Here is a 15,692-nt window from a genome sequence, read left to right on the forward strand (position 1 = left end):
ATTGCTCTCTTGACCTGCACTCTGGCCTTTTCCCAGAAAGAACCCCTAATACTTTGGGATCATGATAATTTTATTATTAATTATTGTATAATAATTAATGTTAGATTTAAAATTAGATAATGCAATTAAGAATAGTGGGATTGCAATTTAATCTTTTTTTCTCAGGAGCCTTTCCTCCCTTGGGATTGGAAACTATATTCTAATAACAATGTTTCATAAACCATGGTTATGAATGCAGGGGATCTGTTACAGCCTTCAGTGTAGAATATTTAGTTGATTGGTCACTTGGGATAAAAAACATTTGTCATTCACTTTTTCAGTAAGTGAACAAAAGATAATAGTATGTGAAGGCTAAAAGGGACAAATCATGATTACTAAAAGTCAGAATGACTTTATTAATAACAGAATACCAGACTAATCTCTTTTATTTCTTTGATTGTATAACTAGGTTGGTAGATCAGGAGGATAATATAGACATTAGTGTACTTAGATTGTAGCAAAGTATTTAACAAAAGAGTTCCTTTTCTATTTTGATTAAGAGATAGAACAGTATTATTAGTTGAATTTGGATTTGATTGAATGATCAAAAGTAAAGAAAAATCATTAAAGGGTCAAAATCAAATTAGAAGGAAGATCTTTATAGAAGTTTCAGACGGATTTTTCTTTGGCCTTTGGTCATTTTTATTAATGACTTAGATAAAGGCACATATCTCTCTCAAATTTATATTTGATATTTATCATGAAATTATAATTCAAACACTGCAAGACAGAATCTAGAACTAAAAAAGATCTTGATAGATTAAGATTATAAGATGAGACAAAATCAATTAAGACTAAATTTAAAATTTTGTACTAGGGTTTTAAATATCAATATCATAAATTCAGGAAGATGTAGGCATGAACTATTAGTTCTGCTCTGTTCTGCCTGAATCATGTACTAGACCCTTCAAAAAAGACAAGTTGAAAAGAATGACAAGTACCACAAGATGAAACAATATGCAAACAAAGATCCATTGAAAAAACCAGCGATATTTAGCTTAAAGAATGAATAGAAGACTAAGAAGGACATAATAATGTTTTCAAGTATTTGAAAATTTCTTATAAAGAAGAAGTATCAAGTGAATGTTTTATTATCCCTATCCTGGGATTGAAGAAGAATAAATTATATTTTCTTTATGGGTTTTTAGGTTCCACTAGTGCCATCTTCATTGGAAAGTGCTGATGTTCCACCACATATGATAGCCCCAGACATTCCTGAATTGAAAGATCGTCTTATGGCTCAAGGTAACATTCTTGGGTATAGATTTAAATGGCTAATTTTTTAAAATTACGGATTAAACAAGACAAATATTTCAATGTTAATTTCAGACAAGGAATGTAATAATAATAATAATAATAATAATAAATATTTTGAAAAATAATTCACCTTTAAGACTCTAATTCCCAAAATATTTTTTAGTAACAGAAATACTTTATTACTAGAAAAAACTTTTTATATCAGGATACTGATAATTAATATTTTGATCCTCTTCTTTTACCAGAACATATTAGTTCACTAATGTATTGTATCAATTTTGGAAGTCATTCATTCTGATATTCTTCTAGAATACTTTTGGTCAATTTGAGGAACAAAGTAGGTACACTTTTTCTTTCCTCTCTTATAAAAAAGGTATAAAAGAGCCTTTATACATAGTCTAGAATTTACCTTTCTTTATCAAAATATTTACATTTCTATTATTCATTCTTGCTTTTCCTCAAAAAGTCTTCTTTTAGATCTCCTCATTGAACATAGCACATTTAAATCGCATTTATTAAGTGCTTATTGTGCTAAACACTGGGAATACAAATACTAACTAGTAGAAGGTGAGTCCCCTTGCCTCAAGGAGTTTACATTCCAATGGAGTCTGAAAAGAAGGGGAAGAAACCAAGGCTTGAGGTCCATGACTTGATGATGAATGAGACTTAGCAGCCTGGGTGATCTTTTTAAATGGATATTCTGGGAAAAACCATCTAATCAAAGAGGAGTAAAGAAAGGGGAGGAGTAGGGAATCAAACATTTCTTAAGCACCTACATGGCATTGTGCCAAGTCCTTGGCAAATATTTATTTCATAATAAACCCTGGGAGATGGGGAATATGATTTGAAACAAACAGAACTTAAGTGACTTACCCAGGGTAACAAAGCTTGCAAGTATCTGAGGCTAGGTTTTAGTTTTGGTCTTCTAGATTCCCACATGACTGGTTCTAAGAATCTAGGAACTACCTACTTATATTTCCAATATTGTGAGTTCTATGAACATAGAGAAACTTCATAATGAAGAAATGAATCATGGTGAAGCATCAAGATGATAGAAAGGATCTACATTCCTACCTTTCAGCTATTTGTTAAACATTCTCAATTCATTTTGTTACTGCTGAGTAAGTAGCACTATGTAGGGATAATTTTTGGTATTTTTTCCTGAGGTATCAACTCTTAAAGTTTCTATATAGTTTCAGAATAACTGACCTTAGTTTTTAGAGAATATGCTAGTGAATCACAATCTCTGGTAGTTCCTCCCAAAATGAAAGGTTTTGATTATAGTTCATTGGACTCTGTCCAATAACTGAGAACCAACTAAAATGTGATGAACAATTTTTTTGCCTTAACTCATGGAACTGTTTACTTGTTATATTGAAATTTTATATGTGAGATTTTAATAAAACATTTGACACATTCTCTCATAGTTGTTCTTGGAAAAGATGAGTGATTTGACTGATTAGTTAAGTGCTTTCAAAACTGATTGAATGACCAGATCCAAAAAATGGTAGGATGTCATTTTAGAATCACATATTTAATAGAGGGATCTGTGATTTGCTTTTTGACATTTAACATATATGTGTGTGTGTGTGTATCACAGAATTGGATTGTTAGATTTATAAATGGCACAAACATAGTTAAGATAGCCTCCATGCTTAAGGATAAGGATAGAGAAATGCCAAAGAAATCTTATCAGGATAAACCAGTGATGACCTAGAAAACCACAAATTAAACTTTTCTATGTTGTATTTTATTTTTATTTATTTTGTTAAACATTTCCAAATTATATCTTACTCTGGTTCAGGCTGTACTATGAGAGCTATAAGTTTGACACCCTTGTGTGCTAGATCATTAGACCAAATTTAATGAGTTTTGTATTAAAACTATGGTACTATTGAAGTTAAAATTTTGAATCTGAGTAAAACTATGTTTATATTAAAACTCATACAAACATAGTTTTACTCAGATTCAAAATTTTAACTTCATTGGTGCAAAATGAGAAAGGTAGGACTATATCACAGTCTATCCTGAAAAGACCTTAGGATTTTAGTGAACATCTACTTCTATGTAATACTATGTTCACCTAGGACAATGCTTCTTAAACTTTTTCCACTTGTGACCTCTTTTCACCAAAGACATTTTAATGTGACACTGGATATATAAGATATAAAAGAGATAGGCAAATTAAGCATTTACTAATAATAAATTATAACTTCACAACTATATGATCCCATATAGTTTAAAAAGCTTTGTTCCAAGTTAAAGTTGTCTTTTGTTTCTCAAATCAGTGATTGACATGTTAATACGAGCTTAATGAATGTTTATTGACCTGCTGATGTGAATCAACAATATAGTAGGTTTGGATCCCTTCAATTATTTGGCAGGAATCAAATAATGAGGTTCAGCACAGGACAAAAATTTGTGAGAACCCCTTCTGGTTGGCGCAGGTTCTTGGTAAAAGAATTTACAAACCTGAAAAGTTAGACTGGCAAAAAAGAAGTTTATTGGCATTAAGAAGTCAGCCTTTGCTAGGAGGCCAACTTCCTCAGTGGCAAGATCCTGACAGAAAAGTAAAGGTCTAGTAGGGAAATCCTAGCAGAGAGATAAAGAGGGGTTAATGCTGAGAAAAGGGGGTCTTCTCAGTGAGTCTCTCAGGAGATCCCTTGACCTGGCATATTCCTGCTTTGGGCCTCTGCAAAGAATTGAGAAAGCAGAAATCTATTTTATCTTGGCTGGGAGTTTGGGACTGTTTGAGTTGAAGAAATCTTCAAATTGAATGAGGTTACTGTCCCCAGGTCTAGATTTATAGTAGAATGGGACCATTTACTGGGAGTGGTCCTGAACCAATCTTCAGCTCCAGCTAAATGAGATAACTTAAGTTTGAGCTAAGTAGGGAGTGGTCCTGGACTCAACTAGTCCCACCAAGATAACAGAATGAAACCACTTTATCTTAATTCCCTGAAGCAGGCCTCTCCCCGGAGAGTTTCTCAAGCCTTCCCCCCAAAGTCAGAGGACAGCTTCAGGGTTCCCCCCATCACTATGACAAACAAAAATAGAAGGTTTTTTGGTTTTTTGTTGTTTTTTTTTGCTACATTAAAAGAATTATATTCACATCTGGAGCATTGTGCTAACTTCCCCACATTTTTAGGTTCTACATTTTTACTAGGATATATAAAATAACTTCCAGATTATGTTTTATGAGTATCAGTTGAAGGTACTGAGAATGTTTATCCAGGAAAAGACAGTGGGAATGAATCAGTGAATGTGGTAGCTGTCCTCAAATATTTGAAAGGCAAGGTATATGGAAATTGTCTTATTCTGTTTCACTCCAAAGGGCATAATTGCAAGTAGTACAAGTTGAAAAGGGGCAAATTTAGAGTCAATATAAGAAAAAACTTCCTGAAGTTAAAGTTACTCAAAAAGGTAGTAAGTTTTCCTTTTTGTTAGTCTTGAAGGAAGGGATTCCGGGTAGAAGGAGTTCTGAAAAGGAAAATTCTAATGTGTTTTCTAGCTCTGATATTCTTTGATATTAAGGTGTAGAGGTTTGATAATTTGCAGTGATAGAGGGAGTACTCACACTCAGGAATATTTTTTTAAGTCTTGGAAATATCCTCTAATGGAATTTTGTTTGAAATATATTTTCTAATGTATTTTTATTGTCCCAACATATCTATTCTTTGTTTTTATATTGTGTGTTAACCAAAAGCAATAAATTTCTGATTTGAAAAATTTTCATTAATGTGTTACGGGTTAGAACTTGAAACAAGGTGCTAAGAGAGTGGAATTGATAGAGACAATGATTATTTAGCATGGTATTCAACAGTTCTCTAGTTCAGTACATGTACTTGGTACTTACTATAATTCTACAAAATTCACACCTCAACCTCAACCAGGATTCAATGGGAGAGATTCAGAAGCCAGAGAAGGCAGGTGGGAGCAGAAGCTGTTGGAATCAAGGAGAGAGATAGGCCTCCAGAAAAACTAGCCGAGTCCCAAGTGAAGGAGATAAGACTTTGAAGGAGACAGTAAAGGATTTGGACTTTAATACCTGGCTGCATTTGAGGTAATTATTGAACTGAAACTTAGGCTGCCTCCAGAAACCCCAAGGAAATCTCAACAAGAGAAGATTACATTTTAGAGAAGAATATTATATTAATGTAAAATGTATTTTGAAACAAAAAAAAAAAGAGACAGAAAACAGAAAAAAAAACCTGTCTAGAAGGACAACCTAATATGAGAATAATTTAAAAAATTATAATTTATTTTTAATTCTTCATGAATTCTTACTAGATTCTTGACTTCAACTTAATCATTAATTTCCAATTTTGAATTGTGTTGATAAAATAAATATAATTATTAATAAAATTATTGAAATATAATTACTCAGGTAGGAACTCTGGGAAGATGAAGGAGTAGGTCAGGAAATTCTAATCTCTTCAGATTTTCCCCATGTACAGAATAAAATTGCCCTTCAGGATGAACATAGACAAGTGAAAAACAAATAAGACTTGGGATCTGAACAATAGTCCTCGTGGAATAACTTAAGAAGAACAAAGGACCAAAGGGGTCTATCTGATATAAAGTATAAATATCTTCAGGCTAGCTCCACAAAGACAAATAGGGAGCACTAAGGTAACTTCAGCAACAACCACAGGAGCTTTTATAAAAATATGATCCAGGAAGACTGAAGGAATCTCTGCTGATAACCCAGCTGTGCTGCTGACATATGATCTTAGGTCCTGCGTGAGAAGGAACCAGCACAACCAGTGAACGGGACATGGATGCCGCTGGCTATGGGCACTTGCAGGCAGGGTGGGCTTTTGGCTTTAGGTTTCAGATCAGAGGAGAGAATCATCAAAGAAAAAACAAGATTGTGAAAAGAAAATCAACTAGAAAAGAAAATATAGAGTCTTTTTTTAACTATAATTTTTTATTGACAGAATATATGCATGGGTAATTTTTTTACATTATCCCTTGCACTCACTTCTGTTCCGACTTTTCTCTTCCCTCCCTCCACTTCCTCTCCTAGATGGCAGGTAGTCTTATACATGTTAAATATGTTATAGTATATTCTAGATACATTATATGTGTGCAGAACCGTATAGTTCTCTTGTTGCACAAGAAGAATTGGATTCAGAAGGTAAAAAATAACCTGGGAAGAAAAGCAAAAAAAAAATGCAAGCAGTTTACACTCATTTCCCTGTGTTCTTTCTTTGGGTGTAGCTGATTCTGTCCATCATTGATCAGTTGGAACTGAATTAGATCTTCTCTTTGTCGAAGATATCCACTTCCATCAGAATACATCCTCATACAGTATTGTTGTTGAAATATATAATGATCTCCTGGTTCTGCTCATTTCACTCAGCATCAGTTCATGCAAGTCTTTCCAAGCCTCTCTGGGAAATACAGAGTATTAAAGAAGAAAATACATATTTTGAAAATTATTATGGGATCAGCAGAGCCATGTTGGCAGAGTGAAAGGAAGGACTTACCTGAGAACCCTCCAAATACTTTTAAATGACGACTCTAAACAAAGATTCCAATTCAAGAATCCACAAAAAGACAAGAGTGGAACAGTTTTCCAGTCAAAGGTGGTTTGGAAATTTAGCAGGAGGGGGCTATTGCATGGGGGAGAGTCGGGAGCACAATCTCAATGCTGCACAAGCCAGGCTCGCTGGGTCCAGGAAACCAGGAACAAACGGTAGGCCCTCTAATTTGGTGGCAGTAGCAGTGACCTCCAGACCTCTCAGCCCACAAAGACCAAGGTCATTTAGCAGAAAAGTTTGGTATACTAGAGTGTGAGAGATCAGGGTTTGGTAGCCATTGAATGAACAGCAGTGGTAGCAGCATAAACCATGGTAGCGATAGCAGAGGCCTCCAGAGATCTCAGCCCACAGGTTGGGGAAACTGTACAGCTGGTCTGAGGAAGATTAGAGAATCCTCTTCCTTTGTACTGTCTCAGCATTCTGTTGCTTTTCTCATTCTCAGATCAGAGTAACAGTGCTGGCTTATAGTACAGTTCCGTAGAAGGATCTCTGAAAACAGTTGCACAAAACCCTGAAATTTGGGACATTACATCCTCCAACCTAGAAAATATACCTTACCCTGTAGAAAAGTAGGAGAGGAAGTGAAAAGGAGAAGCAGGGATAGTGAGAGCAGAGAGGGCATATTGGAGAGGGAATAGTCAGAAACAAAAAACCCTTTTGAGGAAGGTCAAGGTGAATAGAGAGAGAATACAGTAAATGGGGGAGCAATTAGCTATAGTAATTATAAAAAGAATTTTGAAGCAGTTTCTCTGAAGGTCTCATTTTTCAAAAATATAGGGAACTGAGTCAAATTTATAAAAAATAAGATACATTCTCCAGTTGATAAAGGATCAAAAGACATGGACTATGCCCAAAATCATGCATATCCTTTAGCCTAATTATGTCACTACTTGGCATAAATTGCAACAGAATTTTTTTTTAAAGGAAAAAAAAAAACACGTATACAATATTTATAGCAGCTCTTCTCAGGGCAAAGAATTGTAGATTGAGGAAATATCTATCAGTTGGGGGATAGCTGAGTAAATTGTAGTATAGGATTATGAAAGATTATTATTATTCTATAAGATATAACAAACAGGATGCTATCAGAAAAGCCTGGAAAGTCCTCCATGAGTTCATGCAAAATAAAATGTACTATGTACATAGTAATATTAAAGTTGTGGATCTGTGGATGACTTTGCTATTCCCAGCAATACAATGGTACAAAACTACTCTGAAGGGCTTTTTTTTTTTTAAATTTTATAATTATAACATTTTTTTTGACAGTGCATATGCATGGATAATTTTTTATAATAATATCCCTTGTACTCACTTCTGTTCTGAATTTTCCCCTCCTTCCCTTCACCCCCTCTCCTAGATGGCAGGCTGTCCCATACATGTTAAATATGTTATAGTATATCCTAGATACAATATATGTGTGCAGAACTGAATTTTTTTTTTTTTTTTTTTTTTTTTGTGGCATAGGAAGAATTGGATTCAAAAGGTAAAAATAGCCTCGGAAGAAAAACAAAAATGCAAACAGTTTACACTCATTTCCCAGTGTTCCTTCTCTGGGTGTAGCTGATTCTGTACATCATTGATCAATTGGATCTGAATTAGATCTTCTCTTTGTTGAAGATATCCACTTCTATCAGAATACATCCTCATACAGTATTGTTGTGTATAATGATCTCCTGGTTCTGCTCATTTCACTCAGCATCAGTTCATGCAAGTCTCTCCAAACCTCTTTGTATTCATCCTGCTGGTCATTTCTTACAGAACAATAATATTCCATAATATTCATATACCATAATTTACCCAACCATTCTCCAATTGATGGGCATCCATTCATTTTCCAGTTTCTAGTCACTACAAAAAGAGCTGCCACAAACATTTTGGCACATACAGGTCCCTTTCCCTTCTTTAGTATTTCTTTGGGATATAAGCCCAGTAGTAACACTGCTGGATCAAAGGGTATGCACAGTTTGATAACTTTTTGGGCATAATTCCAGATTGCTCTCCAGAATGGTTGGATTCTTTCACAACTCCACCAACAATGCATCAGTATCCCAGTTTTCCCACATCCTCTCCAACATTCATCATCATTTTCTGAAGGGCTTCTGTTAAAAAATGTTACTCATACCTAGAGAAAGAATTGATAATGTTTGAATGCAAACTGAAGCATATTTTTTTTTTAGACTTTCTTTTTTTTAAAGGATTTTTTTGGGGGGGAGATTTATGTTTTCTTTTGCAACATCACTTTCATGGAAGGAGTGTTAAGAGGAAAAGGGAATGTCTGGAACTCAAAATTTAAAAATAAATGTAAAAAAAATTGTTTTACATGTACTTGGAGAGGAGATAAACAAATAAATGCAAAAAGGGGGAAAGAAAACTAGAATTGGGCAAACGGAAGCCAGTGAATCTATAAAATAAGAAGAAATAACAAAAAATACATAATGAAAAAATAGGAGAGAATGTGAAATATAAGAAAAACAACAAATCTGGAGAAGAGATTAAGAAGAAAAACCATAAAAATAATTGGACTACATGAAATTTGTGACCAAAAAAGAACCTTGACATAATAATGCAAGAAGTTGTAATGTTCTGTTGTCTCCAGAAGCTGCCGATCGCTCTCTGGGAGGAGATCTGCTATCTCGACTCAATCTCCCAGCCAGACTCTTCTTCCTGTAGAGAGCCGCCCCAACTCTGACCTAGACTCCTCTCAAACATGTAAACTCCTCCCCAGAAGTTCAAAGGGGTAAACTCCCCTTAAAGGCCAGAACCAAAAGGTGTGAACTAGAGAATTGTTAAGTACCAACTTAGCACTTAATAAGAACCTAACATCTCATTATCTCATTAGCACTTAGTAAGAACCTAACATCTCCCCCTTTCTTTTGATTTAGAACATAGGATGGTCATGACCTTGAAACATAAATCCATCAATATGGGAGGTATTACACATAATTACATAAATTACATAAACACATAGTAACATAGTAACATAACACATCCTAGAAGTATATAACAAATAACATGATCAAATAATCATAAATTGAGAATTTATACATGTCCATAAGTCCATTGTCCATTAGTTTATGTGCCAAAAATCAAATAATTCCTGCAAGTTTTGAAGTCCTCCAATAGTCTCATCTTGTGTTAGGAAATCCAATGATTCCTGCTGGTTTTAAAATTCTTTAACAGTCTTCTTATTAGCCATGCTCTTTCAGTGTCAAATGTTTCTTAGATTTTCTCCTTTGTTTTGAGGTCTTTCTCTTTTTCTGACTCTCTCTGATGGACAAGGCGAATACGACTCGTTGGCACCCATTTGATTCCTTCTCTGGCTGAAGAAATACAAGCAAACCCTCTCCCCCAGGCAGTTAACCTATCTGGTTCCTTCCATTCACCACTTTCTGGGTCTCTCCACATCACCTGGCGATTATCTAAGGATAGTGGAGCTGCTCGCACTGGACATTGCCAGAGCCAGTACATTTTTGTCAAAAATTAGAAAATTAATGGTATAAAGAACTAAATTTAGAAGTTCTCTAGGGTTACCTGTGGCTCCCCCTTTCTTTTGTTTTTGGAGGAGTGTCTTAATGTCTCTGTTTCTTCTCTCTACTACTGCCTGACCTTGTGGATTAAAAGGTATGCCAATGGTGTGTAAAATCTTATGCTGTGCACAAAAGTGTGCAAAATGTTTAGAAGAATATGCAGGTTCATTATCTGTTTTTATTTCTTGTGGCACACTCATAATTGCAAATGCTTGGATAAGGAATTCAGTGACCACTTGGGCTGTCTCTTTTGATGTTGGCACTGCAAAAGTCAATCCTGAAAAGTATCTACTACCACTTGGATAAAAGACAGAAGACCAAAAGATTTATAATGGGTTACATAACTGGTAGTGTCAGATGCTGATTTGAACTCAGATATTATTGTGATACCTAGTTGCTTAGGAAGAAGGATTAACTTTATTCTATTTGGTACCCCTTAGTTCAGGGCCTCTGAACTAAGATTTTTAAGATTCCATATTTCTAATCTCCATCCCTTTTCTGAAATTCTATGTTCTAAGGTTTCTGGACTACTGAAATAACAGACTTCTTTTTTCATTCCTTCTTATTGCCTGGAATTCTTTTTAAAAAAATAATTTTTTATCTAATTTTATTCATTGTTGTAAAGTCCTGTCTTCTCACTCTATCTCCATATCTACATTGAGCTCTTAGATGCCCAACTTTTCCACATTGGAAACATCGATGAATTTCTCTAGAAGTCCTTTGCCAAGAGGGACCCTGTCTTTCCATGTTTATCATAGTCTGGGTGTAAAAAGTATTTGTTCCTACTGTAGCACATCGTCTTATGATCTCCTCTAAAGGAGCATCTTTGTCTAATCTCCATATAATTCTTTTGCAAATTTCATTGGCATTTTCCTTAGCCAGTTGTCTGGTCATTATTTCTATAGCTTCATTTTCTCCAATAGTTCTTTTGACAGCAGTTTGCAAACATCCCACAAAATCCGCAAAGGGTTCATTGGGACCTTGCTTTATTTTTGTGAAAGATTCCCCCTGATCTTTCTGTCTGGGGAGGGAACCCCAAGCTTTTATTGCAGCTTTAGCAATTTGCTCATACACTGTCATGGTATATTTAATCTGTTCTGAATTCTCTCCATACTGACCTTTACCAGCTAATTCCTCAAAAGTGAATTGTGTGGTAACTCCTGTTTACATATTGCATCTGATTTGGATATTACATAATTCATGAAACTCCCCAAGCCATAATAAGTTTTGTCTAGATTCTAGACATGTCCTTGTTATGGATTTCCAATCATTCGGGGTTAGGATTTCATAAGACAAACCATCTAGTAACATTTTAACATAAGCTGATGTAACCCCATAAAGGGTACAACCTTTTTTCAAATATTTAATTTTACTCAAATCTAAAGGTGTATATCGTCTCCTTTTTTGACCTAAAGAGTCAATCTTTTCAATCACAGGATATGCATGTGTAAAATAACTTATATCCTGTCTTTCTCTCTTAGCTTTAACCAATGCTTTTTCTAATCTTGTCATAGGCTGCTTCACAGGTGATTCTGTTTGTGTTTCTGCCTCTTCCCCTCCTCCTTCTTGCTCCACCCCTGAAGGGTTAATTGAGGGAGGAGATGGGAAATGCTCCTGTTGCTAAGAATTGTATTTAACTTCATTGTTATCTGATTCATCCTTTTCACTTAGTTTAGTTGACACCTCCCCATTTTGCTCCTTCTTATTTTTCTTTAGAATAACAATTTTTAAAGCCACTTGGATTAAATTGTAGGTATGAAGTGTATCTTTGGAAATTGTTTGGTTTGGAATCGTAGTGTTCTCCTAGTTGTTCTCCTACTAATTCCCATTCATCTAGATCCACTTCTTTTTCCAGAGAAAAATAAGGACATATGACCTGCACAGTTTTTAAAAGTTCAGTAATCTCCTCCAAAACTATAATCAATCTTAGGCTTTTCATGACTTTGACAATGCTCTCTAAACATTTTCCTTGAACAGAAACAGAAGGCTTGCCTGTCCCAATTCGGGAACCAAAATATCAAGGCCCCTCACTAGGACCCAGAGGCACAGGAGGGCGGCAGGCACCAGGACCTGGGCGGGGCTGGGAGCCAGAGAAGCCAGGGTGGCTGAGCCAGAGGATCTGAGGCCAGAGAGGGCTGGAGGGAGAGGCAGGGCCCCAATCAAAGAAAATTGTCCTGGGGTGATAAAACACCAGGAGAAAGTACCTCAAAGAATATTGTTGCTAAACTAGGAAATTCCCATCTTAAAGAGAAAATTCTAGAAGAAACAGCAACAAAAAACACCTATTCAAGTATGTTGGAACAACAGAATTATGCATGTTTTTTCAGCAGCTGCAATAAAGGAATTATATATACCAGCAAATATATAATATATACTAGACCTATGGCTAAAAATATATCCAGCAAAACGAACCACAATATTAAATGGAAAAAAAAAAATGGAAATTCAGTGAACTTATATAGATTTTCAAGACAACCAAACCTGACCTCAATAGAAAATTTAACATATAAAGAACCAGTATCAAAGATTTATTTCAAGGAACTCAACAAGGACAAACTATTTATAAATATATACCATACATTTAAGATTGACATCAGTAATTGGATAGTTCAAAAGAAAACTTGGGTCAGAGCTGAGAATGTTATGATTCTAAAAAGCTGTCTCAGAAAAAAGTAAAAATAGATTGAATGTAGTACAGTGGAAGAACTGACAGAGCATTAGAAAGAGTCCTGGTAGTTTTGAAAACCTCACATTGGGGATGGGTTAAATAGGGAACACTACATCTGAGTGTGTATATAAATACACATACACACACACACACACACACACACACACACACCCCATAGGGAACACCCTGCAAAATCTATAAAAAAATAAGAGGGAAGAAAATAGTATAAGGTAGGGTATAGAAGAATGTGTAGATTCCTGACAGGGGAACAAAGTATGTAGATTAATGGGAAAGGTATCAAGAGGGAAATGGTAACAAAAGGATAAAGTGGGGTACAGAAGGGTGCTTAGATTAATGGTAGTGGGATAGGTTATGTGGATAAAGAGGGAGAGAAAGTGATGTGGAAGATGATAAAGGAAGGATACAAGAATGGAGAAAGATTAATAGCAAGTAAGTTAAGGAGCAGAATTAAAATAGAAGAATTAGCAGGGATAGAAATAAGAGATAGGCACAAACACTACAAGAATCAGGAGTAAAATGTATTAGGAAAAAAAGTAGGATTAGTAATCATTGATCTCAGACAATGTCAAACTTAAAGATTCATACAGGAGAGAAATGTACCATATATGTCAGCAATATTAATATTGTTTTAGATGCATGTCCACATTCTTATTTTTCTTTCTGTCTTTTTCTGTTTTGATTTTTTCCTTATTTTGTATTTAGTCTTAAATAAATATTTAAAAATTGATTCAAAAAAGGAAGAATATAAAAATATATAATTACTTGAGTTTTACAGAAAATAATATGCAAAAAAAGCCATATATGTAAAGAAGTAGAATTAACACAGGAATTGCTGGAATATAGCAGCTTATATAGCATCATTGTTTCACATAATGGTTCTTTTGTTTGTGGTACTTGAAGAGTTCAGCAGTTAGACAAGATGAAATGTTTTTTTATATATGAGATTTGGTAAAAGATATCTAATTAATGATTTTTTTTTTTCTCTGAGGCTGGGGTTAAGTGACTAGCCCAGGGTCACACAGCTAGGAAGTGTTAAGTGTCTGAGACCAGATTTGAACTCGGGTCCTCCTGAATGCAAGGCTGGTACTCTATCCACTGAGCCACCTAGCTGCCCCCTTAATGATTTTTTTTCATGATATTTGGCAAAAGTTATCTAATGATTTTTTTTTTTCTTGTTCAGTTAATGTTTTTATTTTTAAACTACAAATCATTGTTTTATTTTGCATGCTGGCTAGAATCCTTTATACCAATTTAGAAACTGAAAAGCAGACTAAAATATATATAGATACAAATAGCTTCCAGCTAACTCCTACATAAAAACAATTTTTAAGCTTATAGTATGTTAATACACAAGAAAGTATATCAGTTTCTTATCAAATTGAGACCCTCATAAATAATTAGGGTTAATTCCAGACCACTAAAGTGGTAAACATATATATATATATATATGTGTGTGTGTGTGTGTATATATATATATACATATATATATATATCATATATAAAATCATACATGTGTAATTGTGTATATGTGTAAATTATATATAAATATATAATCTATTCAGAGCTACAAGAGACCTTAGTAACTATACAATACAATCCCTGCAGTTTATAATGAGGAAAACAGAGCCCAAAGAAATTAAATTATTTACACATTGTCACATAGGTAATAAATTGCAGGCAGGATTTGATTCCTTGCTTCTCAACTTTAAAGTTAGGATTCTTTTGGGAGTAAAATTTTCTGATTCATTAAAATTTTTGAATTGTATTTTTTCTTTAAAAAATATTCAAAACATTAAAATTTTCCCAGCTTATAAGATTATTGTGGGAAAGAGTCTTCTTCAAAATGCAAGTAATTGATTATATAGACCACATTTTTCACCTCCAACATGGCTTCATATTGCTAAGTTGGATAAATAAATTCAGTTTCCATATTTTTGAAAATGTGAATAGGTAGTTTGTTACTCTTGTACTTTATAAGTAAATTATACTATGAAACATTATAATTAGTTACATGTTATAAAAATGATCAATACTGCTTCTAATAGTAAGTAGCATTACATAGCTCTTTGTTTGCAGAGTGCTTTTCAAATATTATCTCAGTGTCTTATTACAACAACTCTGTGAGATTGGTGTTCTTATTATCTTCATTTTATAGATGAGGAAACTGAAATAGAGAAAAGTTAAGTGACTTGCCCAGGGTCACATATACACACATGCATAGTATGATTTTAATTTGGGGGCGTTCAAATGCAGTATTCTATTCACTGCTACCTAATACCCTCTAAAAATAAGATATATTTTAAATGATCAAAAATGAAATTAAATAAACTCATTTTTCTGTTTGTTTTTTTCTTTTTTGTGATAGGTCAAAGTGACACCACAACATCACCTTCAAGTCATCGAGATTCTCCCTTTTCTGCTCCTTTGTCAAAACAGTACATTGTAACTCCTCCTCTTCTTTCAGCAATGTGCAGCCTTTTGGACAACCTACTGATAGTTGTTCCAAAGAACACTATAACTGCATTCAGTAAAACCAACATCCTAAAGGCTTTCTGTGGGTATGCAATTAAAATTATAAGCTTAAAGAATAGAGTTTGCTGGTACAAAGGAACTAGATTAATTTTTGCCTTACTC

At 34.3% G+C, this 15,692-nt stretch overlaps 1 protein-coding gene across 3 annotated transcripts in view; it reads left to right on the plus strand.

Annotated features, from left to right (window-relative positions):
- Nucleotides 1-15,692, plus strand: part of RTTN (rotatin) — a 218,527-nt gene that overhangs the window by 140,336 nt on the left and 62,499 nt on the right. For all 3 annotated transcript variants that reach the window (XM_074274108.1, XM_074274115.1, XM_074274124.1), the window contains 2 exons: nt 1,188-1,284; nt 15,424-15,616. In XM_074274108.1, coding sequence (XP_074130209.1) covers nt 1,188-1,284; nt 15,424-15,616 — 290 coding nt within the window. The remainder of the gene's footprint in view (nt 1-1,187; nt 1,285-15,423; nt 15,617-15,692) is intronic.

This window comes from Sminthopsis crassicaudata, chromosome 1, assembly GCF_048593235.1.
Source record: "Sminthopsis crassicaudata isolate SCR6 chromosome 1, ASM4859323v1, whole genome shotgun sequence".
NCBI lineage: Eukaryota > Metazoa > Chordata > Mammalia > Dasyuromorphia > Dasyuridae > Sminthopsis > Sminthopsis crassicaudata.